The 10959-nt window shown below is 42.4% G+C and overlaps 3 protein-coding genes across 3 annotated transcripts; all 3 read right to left on the bottom strand.

The window, feature by feature from the left end:
* Positions 1 to 2186: 2186 nt before the first annotated feature.
* On the bottom strand, positions 2187 to 5499 carry LOC310866582 (ras-related protein Rab-33B; the record flags this gene model as incomplete). Its single annotated transcript, XM_083776238.1, has 2 exons — positions 2187 to 3373; positions 5242 to 5499. 2 exons carry the CDS (start codon positions 5497 to 5499, stop codon positions 2927 to 2929), a joined length of 705 nt encoding a protein of 234 aa, XP_083632364.1. The 3' UTR covers positions 2187 to 2926.
* Positions 5500 to 6842: 1343 nt separating this feature from the next.
* kbtbd7 (kelch repeat and BTB (POZ) domain containing 7) lies at positions 6843 to 9166 on the bottom strand. Its single transcript, XM_083777280.1, has one exon. The coding sequence runs from the start codon at positions 8806 to 8808 to the stop codon at positions 6940 to 6942; it is 1869 nt and encodes a 622-aa protein (XP_083633406.1). The 5' UTR covers positions 8809 to 9166; the 3' UTR covers positions 6843 to 6939.
* Positions 9167 to 9829: 663 nt separating this feature from the next.
* On the bottom strand, positions 9830 to 10671 carry LOC310867014 (uncharacterized protein; the record flags this gene model as incomplete). Its single annotated transcript, XM_083776808.1, has 3 exons — positions 9830 to 10073; positions 10382 to 10545; positions 10651 to 10671. 3 exons carry the CDS (start codon positions 10669 to 10671, stop codon positions 9830 to 9832), a joined length of 429 nt encoding a protein of 142 aa, XP_083632934.1.
* Between the last annotated feature and the right edge of the window lie 288 nt (positions 10672 to 10959).

The following is a 10959-nucleotide window of genomic DNA, read 5'->3' as shown; positions in this document are numbered from 1 at the left end:
AAATACAGCCCCTAGGGTCATGACGCATCTCCCCATATAGGCCACGCCCATTTCCGCCATGATAGATTTTCCGCCATTTTGAATTTTGTCCAAAACACACTTTTTGCTTTTCCTCCTACAGATTTTGTCCAAATCTCACAGAAATCGGCACACGTGATCTCTGGACCCATCCAATTAAAACTGAACTGCAGAATTTTGAAAGTGCGTATCGTTCGGCCGTAATCGTCTTCCGAAGTTAGTAGGAGGGGCCTATATCACAAAAAATGCCATAAATCACGAACGGAATGTCCAATCCATCCCACATTTCAATCACATGTCCGGGGTGGTTCAATCAACCAAGTTCTAAAAGCAATTCCATTTTCATCCATAGGGGGCGCCGCAAATGCGAGAAATGTAACCGTTTGTCGCAAAAACATGAATTTCGGGGGTTAAATCCCCTCCGAATTACTTACGCATGATCTAAGGCGTGACTTGAAATTGTAATTGGCTGGCAATACTAGTGGGAGGGGCATATGTAAGCCACTGCGGCAACCACACTCTGCAATTTTTTTAAATTGCGAATTTTCTAGTTCATCTATGATTTACAGATTGATTCCCCCCCACCCTTTTTTTTAATATATAGGCATATGTGATAAGTTACACAAACGAATAAAGGTATTGGGTGGGTATTTTTTGGGAGGAATCAATTGGCATTATATTGGGGCGAAATAGGGGTTAAATCAGACGCGTGTGAAGTGAGGGGCACCTTTGGGGGCATGCACAAAGTCCATAGACTTGGCTGCTACATGAGGTCACAGGTGGGGGGGGGGGCATAAATAAAAAAAGACAACATAAAAAGTCCATAGGCTTGGCTGTCATGTGATCAAGACCGATCTGTCTGATTTTTGTATACAGGTTTTGTCTCCACACGTCTGAATATTTGCAATTGACTTTAAAAGGAGAAATTAGGTCAAATGTCCGCCAAATATGACCTAAATCTTGTCCCCACATGTCTCATATTTGCCATTGACAATGAAAGGAGAAATTAGGTCAAATGTCCGCCAAATATGACATAAATTTAACCAACCAATCCCATAAATTCAATTGTTCATGATAAGAGCGCCCCTCACTTCACCCCTCACTTCACATGGGTGTGATTTATTTTCATATTCCATCCTGATTGACTAAGATTTGCATCTCCCACAAATCAACATATTCTGCAATAACTTCTACAGATTCCACTCACCTCTATAATGACTGAACCCCAAACATTGCTGGCCCACAATAAGCCTGTATACCTGACCTTTAGACCTGTGCTACGAGGAGCACTTGTTGTATTTCTCATTGTTTGCCTCCTTGCTTGTCTATTTCTACACATTTTGTGAATTCATCATCTCAGATCCACTGATCCATAGTTAAGCAAGACTGATGTCATCATTCATCAATATGGTGCGCCATACTGTTTAATTATGACCCTGTCATGTTTTCATATTACACAAGTGGATTTAGTGTTTTGAGGGGCGCTAGCTCTTCCTATGTCCAGCTTTGAGGGTGTGTGTGTGTAAACACAAACTTTGTCCTAACACAAACATTAAATGCCATTGACAATGAATGGCCAATTTGGAGTTTTTGTGTAAACACAAACATTACATAAACACAAAAACCGAAGACAAAAGTGAGGACGCAAATTGTGATTGGCCGGAATGAGATGATGTATAATGTTAAGAGCGCCCCTCACTTCACACAGGTGTGATTCTATTAAACTACTACTCTCACATAGCCCGACGATATCAGAGATCTACTTATCTGCATCGCAGAACAAATGTACAGTCCTTCACATTATAGAGGGTATCAGGATTGGATTTTAAATCAGTGGGCCTAGGTTTGATAGCACTGGGTTTTCCCTGCTGTTCTATCCCATTCAATACATTTTGATAACTGTTCCCTGAACATATACACACTATGTATCGGTACCCAGCATTGTACAGGTTACTATATAAAAGATACACAGGGGGTGTAGAGAGATCTTACCACAAAAGTCTTGTACTGCACAGTTTCGTTAAAGTGACCTGAAAATAATGCTTTATACCAGGTCACAGATCAGTTCCAACGAGCAGTCGAAATAATTCAGCTTATAGTATCTTTATTTTGACATCTCAATTTTGCTACAAATTTCCATACTCTTTAGGTATAGCACACATGCAAGACTTGTCAGATAACCCCTCCCCACCCAAATATTTAGTTGATCGTCATGCAACTTCCCAAGTTGCAATTTATCTCAAATATCTCGAATTGCTTTACTTTTCCAGTTTTCAAATGCTAGAGCAAATGTCAATCTAGTCATACAAAAACAATTGCTAGCTTATATTAGCATTTAATTTAGTATAGTGTTGTTTCCACAACAGCACAATAACATCATGCTTACCAAGTGTTTTCTTCCACAATCTATGATCAGTTTCATAAATTTGCTTGTTTTTCTTCACAGTTACATTTTGGCCTTAATATTGGTCCCTTTTCTCCCAGTATTTTCCCTTGTATTCACTGCCTGCAATGAATAGTTGAGCAAAATATGCTAAATGGTTGCTTATCATTTGTCTTCATACAATAGTGCAACATACTGCAATCAATGCTACATGGTTTGATTGAACATGAATTCATCTGCAGATTGAGTTGCATTTACTTCACATGCATACCTGAATTGTCAATTTCACACTGTGCAAACTCATAATACTGTCTGAATTGGTACCCTACAGCCTGTGGGTACATTATTTAGTTCAATTCAGCAGCCTGTAAGCTTTCCACTTGTCCTGTTAGCAATCGTATTTTCTGATCAAAACATTCTCCGTTACTGTATGTGCCCCTCTTCCACACTGCTTTCATAAGCAGGCACCATTATGGTTATAAGAAAGAACACTCCAGAGACACTAGACTGTGACACAACAAAAGTTCAGCACTGACAAGTCTCTGACCCGTGTTCTCTTTCATTCCACAGTTCCCTGATGTTGCTTTCACTGGGCTGTTTCAGTCTCAGGGGCTTACGGCTTTTCAACTTGTATGCCAGTGTCAGAAAGATAGCATCTACATGCTCTTTCTCAGCCGGCTCCTTGGCAGAAGTCTCAAACATTGGGAAGTTGTAGCTGTCCGCCAGTCGTTGGGCCGATGACGTGGGCACCTCCCTCAGGTCCCTCAGGTCACACTTGTTGCCCACCAGGATGCGAGGCACAGAGTCAGACACGGCGTGTCGGCGGCACTCATCGATCCATTCGGGGAGGCTTTCGAAGGAGGAGAGGCTGGTCACATCATAGACAAAGATGACAGCGTGGACGCTGCGGTAGTAGTGCTCCACCATGCTTTTCCTGAAGCGCTCCTGGCCTGCCGTATCCCAGATCTGCAGCTGAAATGTCAGATATAAATTATAAACATTAAGCTGGTTAGGTAGGCTTGTAAGTAACTATACTCTTTAGTATCAAAGATTGATTGATACTTTATTTTAGTATCAATTGATTGATTGATACTTTATTAACGGTTTGCAGAAAAAAGCAAGGAAAGTACAGTTCAATTATACAAGGTCTGCTAAGAGGATTTAAAACCCAAGAAAGTCTATAAGTCAAAATGGCCACCAACGTAATCAAAAAAGTCAATCAAGGAACAAGATTCCTTTACCGGATCTCCTCACTGGTCAACAAAAACACCTTGAAGACCTTAACAGGAGCCCTCGTACAAGGTTTCTTTGACTATGGATGCACCTCTTGGTACCACAGCACCTCAAAGGCCCTTAAAACAAGGCTCCAGACCTCCCAAAACAAACTGGTCAGGCTCCTACTTGGCCTCACCCCTGCCCACTTTGACTGGCTGGAATGGTTTAGGGTCAACGACAAAGTACAGCATCTTGCAATGGGTCTGGTCCACAAGATTCGATACACCACCAAGATACCCATGTACCCGTCTAAATACTTCCTTAATGTTAACGAAGTCCACACCCACAACACCAGAGGGAGTGCAACAAACCATGTACAACCCAGATTCGGCACAAACAAGGGACTAAATTATTTTCGCTCCTATGCCACCAAAATGTAGAATGCCCTACCAACAGTCATTAAGACATGTGAATCCTTTGACTCCTTCAAAACCGCTCTCAAAGGGCACCTACGGACGGCTGCAATTCGAAACTGGCCCCTGTAAAATCTGAACCCCCTCCCCCACCGCCCCCCTCACTGAAACGTATAGTGAGGGGAAAAGGGGGGGGGGGCCCTTCTCCCCCTCACTTTATATGTTTCTTTTCCCTTTTTGCTTCCTTTATGATGAATTCCTGTTCTGTTCTTGTCTCTAAATGTTTTTATGAATTGAACATGGTGGACCCTCTTGTAAACAAGTGTAGCCTAATGCTTAATTGGGTCGTCCACTCACAGTTAAGTCTTTGTATTGAGTTTGTGCTTGAAATGTAGGCTACTGTAATTCTGCAAACTGTTAATAAATATTTCAATCAATCAATGCTTGTTGACATTGGGGTCCTTCGTATTCAATTAATCAGAGCACTTGTTCTTAGTTTACATCCCCATGTTTGTTATCACATCTTCCAAACATCTCCTCTCTTCAGTTTAAGTAGGCTAGTCTATATAATAATTAAAGATGAGAGATGTGAACCATTACCCTCTCAAGTCAACAGATGCTTCTCCATTGTGAACAATTGTCCAATGTAACATAATGCTTCTGCATTGTGAACAATTGCCCAATGCTGTAGTGACAAGTGAGTATAGCGCAGTGATAAAAAAACAAAGTAGGGATGTATTAGACTTAGAGCACGAAAGAATAAACAAAACAAATTCCTACAATAGTGTATCTGTACATGAAGGTACATAGGGGGGGGGGGGGGGTGACGTGACAAAGCAAAGTGTCCCACAAAAAAACGCGAGGCAAATGTGAAAATGCATAGACTAGGTCAGCCAGGCATGCCTCCATCGTACAGTCTCGTTTTCAAGCAAATAAACGGTATAGAGCTATTTTCTTTTAATCTGCACCGTCCGTGACTGCAGTCTAATACAGGTTTCTGTCAAGGGTCACTCGGGGGAATTTCCCTATGATGTGTCTGGCCATAGGCCATCATTCAATGGCTCGATGAGCTCCAAATGAGAACCGTGCGCGCCGTGCAGGTCGGCTGATGACGACCACGTCCACCATCATCCCGTTATTAACGTAGGCGTAGTAGCCTAAAGACATAGAATGAATAGAATTGGCATTTGTCGATCATTATGCTTTGCTTACCTTGATACTTTCTCCATCGAGCTGTAGTGTCCTCTCTCTGAAATCTACCCCGATTGTGGCTTCAGGGTTTTTGAGAAAAGCACCTCCACAGAACCTATAAGTCAAACATGTCTTTCCAACGTTAGAATCACCTATTACTATAATTTTGAATATTCTAGACTGCAGACTATCATATTCACGTTGGGATTGGAATTCTAAGGAATCGTTTCGGTTGAAAACTGTGTGAAATTCTTCTCCGGGCTTGTTTTCTATTGCCATTGCTCATTTTCAATACAGAACGTAACACCGCGAGAATGTGTAACCCTATCAAGCTGTAGCTCCGTTGCGTTGTAGTAAATAACCACCAGTAGATGGCACTAGATGCCGCTTTACTGGAATGTAAAAAAAACACACATCCATACAACATTTCTTTAAAGTTCCAATGCATTTATTTTACACTACAAAACAGCAATATATATATATATAAACCATGTCCATTTTGAAAAGGGAGGAAATATCCCAATTTTTGTAACCTTGAGTTGAATAGTAACATGAAGCCCTCTTTGAGTTTGAGTAGAAAGTGACACAACCCCCCCACACTCACACATCAAATTACAATACTATGATGTGCAAGCCACCATATAAAAATGACCACATGAAAGAAAAACTGTGTTTAAATCTGTTTAAGTGGAATGGAGTAAAGGCATTTATCTACAGCAAAATGCTTTGATTGCATCTAAAGGAATCGTTGCAAAACTTGCACTCTATGGTTTTCTCAGGGCACTTCACTTAAAAGTTGTGATTAATTAAATGAATTCACACATACATTAATTCCACACATTAATTCCACAAATACTATAACCATAAAAATGCAAAATCTTCACACATTTCATTCTACATTCTTAAAAACAGTTTTAATCATGGCATACAGGCTCTTGCTGAAGCCTAACCTGAGTCAGCATATACAATACAATAAAATCTGTGATTATTTATCCATTTGTAACTCCTTTTTGTAGTGCACAAATATGATTACAGTAAATTTCACAACTCTTTTTGAGTGACATTTTAACATTTCAACAGCTGATTTCAACCCCCTCAATAAATCATGTTCACATCATAATTAAATGGGTGCACCAAGTAAGAAAACATGCCCAAAGCCCTACTCTCTTGACATTTGGGGCCAATAGATTATATGAAATAAAATGGTTAATTAAGTAATACAGATAAGTGCGATAGAATCATTTAACTCAAGACATAAATTAGTAGCCTAACTATTGGAGAAATAAACAAGGTTTGGCTGAACTTGGCTCATCCAGTTAGTGCACACTGCACAGACCATAAACTCTTAACACAAGGACCTGTGTTTAAAAAAAGATTTATGTCTTCACAGTAAATTGTAGTTTTTAATACTCAATCATCAATAGCACCATTTTATTTTTCTTGGACATACAGAACACAGAAATCCCTTTGAGACATCCTTTGACACAATTAAGGCTCATTCATAGTCTGAATTTTCGGTGGTGAGGCAGACCACCACTACGGTGGTGAGGTGACCACCGGAGCTGAAATAATGTTGAGCGGTGGCGAGTAAAAACAGAGAGCAGGTCTGGGGCGGTGGCAGTGGTTTGCTCTTCACCGCGGCTCGTGACGTCATGTTGTAGTTCGGTGGACACCTCACCACCGAAAATCCAGACTATGAATGAGCCTTTAGAATGCTTGCTACCAATTCTCATCTGAGAAAGAACTGGAGCTCCCAGAGTCTGAAACTGCATCCGTCATCCCATAAAACTCCCAGTCAGCACTGGAGCCGCTGTCATCGTCCTCCTCAGTGGAGAAGCTGTGTGCAGAACCCAAACACGCTGGGTACACACGAGTTGAGACGCATACAGGTCCCAATGAGGACACATACACTGCCATAACATTTTTCCAGTTGTCCCTGGTCTGGTCGTATTCGTGGATGAGCACCCGGTTCTTATTGTGTTGCAGTAAGGTCTGAGTGAGCAGAAGCAGCTTGCCGTTGTGCTGAATCACCTGGTAGTTCAGGGCACGGCTATCGATAGGAATGTCCCCCATCCTCTTCCACTCCCCCCGGCTTGGGCTGTAGGCCTTCACCACGGGGATGTCGCACACGCAGATGATCTGGTCCTGAAAGATGCAGGCCTTGTGAAGCTTGTCTCTCCTCAGCGAGCCGCAGTGGCGCCAGCGGTTCCTCTTGGGGTCGTAGCAAAGCAGCCGCCGTTTGTTCACCACGTACAGGTGATCGTTGAGCGACACCACCTGCATCTTGCCCAGGGAGTGGGGCAGAGGGGCCACGAACGTCCACTGGTTCCTCTGGACACTGTAACACTCCACCTCCTTCAGTCGGACGTCCGTCACGGGGTTTCTGCCACCCAGGATGTACACGTGCCCATTGAGATAGCCCATCCCAGAGTGCATCCTTCCCAGAGGCCTCTCTGCCAACTCCTGCCAGCTGTTCGACACGGGGTCGTAGACCCAGAAGTGCTTGGAGAGGTGCGAGGCGAGGTAAAGGTTGTGTTCGGGCGTGGCACAGGCGATCAAGGACTCCATGGTCGAACGCTTGTAGTCCTGCGTGCTGAGGTCCACGAGAGGCGGGGCCATGAAGTAGAGCTCCTCTGAGTAAGGGTCACAGCACATTATGTTGTCATTTGGTAGGCCGAAGAAGAGGATCATTTCCTTTGCGCTCACACCTATTCTGTGTTTTGGTATGTGCACTTTGGCAGACATGGCCTGGCTCTCCTCTTCTGACCTGTTAATGAAATGTGCAAGGTATTTCTCTAGGACAGGAATAGCCATACGTTCCTCCAGGTAACCTTTATCTTTCTCATTAAACAAGTCCCAGCGTACACACCGGAGTACTTGCAAAGCATCTTCATTTTCCTCTCGTACATTGGCCTCAATCCACTGTAGGGCAGCTGAGCACACCTTCCTTTCACAATCCACATCTAAGGTGTCTAGACACAGTATCTCCTTCAGCTGCATCAAGTCAAGCTCACAAAGCTCCCTCCCACTACAAAGCTGACAAAAGTTCCTGGCTATGAAGGCTCGAGCTTTGTCCTTCAACTCTGGATTGCCATAAGTGTCAGCAAATTTTAGAATTCCCACACAATTTGAGACGTCCAGCCTCCTTGACATAAAACTTGAGCACGCTTGCCTGATATAGTCAAGTTGCAGCATATTGGCAGCTGAATAAAGCCTCTGGACATTGCCCTCTGTGATTCTAACTTTCCCTGTGTAACAGTAATCTATGATCACAGACATGGATTCGGCGTCGACGCCACAAATTATCACTTTTTCCTGCATACTCTCATTTAAGCCACCGGTGAACATGCCTTTGAAATAAGGACTGGCAGCAGCGAGTATATTGCGGTTACACAGGAAAAGTTTTTCAATGTCACATTTCCCGGACACGGCGCCGTGGAGCAGGGACTCGTCGCTTTTCACTCCGATAGTAACATCAGCGAGAACCCGAGAGTCGTACAATAATTTCAATCCTTGCATCAAGTCCCGAGCATGATTCGCATCCTCCAATTCTTCGGGACCACTGAAGTAACTCAGTAAAGAAGCCATTGATGCAATGTGTCCAGTCAGTCCAGAGATATATTAGCAGTAAATTGTCAAACAAAAGTCCCATACATACGGATATTCTTGATGATAACGTGAAAATGTCCGTGCGCTGGTCAAATAACATTGGTTTATCAATGAAAAACAAACATGCTATGCAAACATTAGCAATAGCTTGCTACATGTCGGTGGACAGACACTTAACCAAGATGCATGCCAGATTTATGTATCCGGATGACCATAAATCATATCATACCGTCAAAATATAGATCCGTTACTCTTTAAGATTATTTAAACAACTATATCCATTTATCTCGATTGATATCTTCCAGTCAGAGCTGATATCTGATCTGTCTTCTTCAGAGAGGTTTTGCTTTTCAAAAATACAACAGCCGCTCAGTGCATGCTCACACAATCTTGCTGCAGTTGCTGGGATTGACTGACCGTGTTTCTGATTGGTTGTTGAAGACATGCATGTTTGGTTGACTTCAGTGTGTATATATATATATATATATATATATATATATATATATATATATATATTATACACACACACACACACACACACACACACACACACACACACACACACACACACACACACACACACACACACACACACACACACACACACACACACACACACACACACACACACACACACACACACACACATATATCCCTCATTTAATTATTTCCCTCTTGGATAAGTGACAGATTTATTTTATATGAATTTATATTGTTCAAATGATGACATATTGCAATGAAAGTTCAATTTAAAGTATAGCTATTAAAAGCCATATTCGAATCCATTCTTTATAAACAGGTTTATGAGATATACAGTAATAGGTAGTTGCTTTTTGAGCAGTCACATCAGCAGATCTACATTTTATTGCAATAATTTATTTTGATTTCACTGAAACAAAACAGCAAAGTCACCGTCTCGTCGTGTGTTCAATATTGGTAGAAGGCAAGAATGCAAAGATTTCTACAAGAATATGTTGTCCATGTGTGTACATAGTCAGTTTTATGACCCTCCGGTGCATCTGTGGTTGAGGTCATTTATTCGGCGTAGGCCCTCTTGGTTATGGATGGTCTTCTGGACTGTAATAAGGAAGGGAAAGGCAGAAGGCAGCTCCACTCTGTGGCTCAGCCTCTGTTGGCCCCAGTGCAGACAGCGGAGCCTCTCGGCCAGGTCACGCCTGCCTGCACGCTCCAGGCCATCTTGCAGGAGCTTGGTCTTGTTTGGCTTTTCCCTTGATCTCTCATACCTATAAGTACCAAAGATCAGTGCATTAGATTATAGAGAGATGAGAGACCAAAGGCACGGGTGATACAATGATTAGACGACTGATTTATGATTAAACTAGGAGAATTTATAACTTGCTGCTGCCACACTTGAATTGCATGAGGAATCAGGATCATAAGGCATGTGTACACACACACACACACACACACACACACACACACACACACACACACACACACACACGCACACACGCACACACACACACACACACACACACACACACACACACACACACACACACACACACACACACACACACACACAATATACCAGCTCTCCAACATGTTCCGGGCCTGGACTCTCTTTTCTGAGGATTTGGTTTGGAACTGCCTGATCTCAGCTCTAGTGAAGCCAAGTTCATATGCCAGAACTGTCCACTCAAAACTAAGCTTCCCGGAAATGTCCTGCACTGTCTTCAAGTTGATTACAGCATCCTAAGAAAGTCACAATATACTGAAATAATAACAAATATTTGTCATAAATCACTTGAAAACCATACTGTAAATGCTTTTGTGGAAATAGTCTTCAGACTGACTTACCTCTTGTGATTTATTGGGCATGATCTTCGCAAGGAAACCAAAAGCTCCCTCTGGTCAAAATTTTATGGAGCTCAAATTATATGAAATCAAATGTATCAAGATTGCTGAACTAATATCTGTTATACATACACAATGATAGGAAGAAACGTTACTTGCCTGTTCACTTTCTTTACAAAATAAGTTGTGACCTAAATGTTGCCTGGGTGAGTCAATATCAACATACCATGCTGTTAAAGATTATTCAATTCCCCCCCCCCCCCCCCCCCCCTGGGAGCTTTTCAGAGTTAACGATTTCCAGTAGACCCCAAG

This window comes from Protomyctophum parallelum (assembly GCF_964188405.1).
Source record: "Protomyctophum parallelum genome assembly, chromosome: 11".
NCBI lineage: Eukaryota > Metazoa > Chordata > Actinopteri > Myctophiformes > Myctophidae > Protomyctophum > Protomyctophum parallelum.
Note: the sequence above shows the minus strand (reverse complement) of the source record. Positions and strands in the feature narration are given on the sequence as shown.

Coding starts and splice junctions, on each gene's coding strand:
- kbtbd7 (XM_083777280.1), bottom strand. CDS start 8,808: ATGGCTTCTTTACTGAGTTACTTCAGTGGTCCCGAAGAATTGGAGGAT.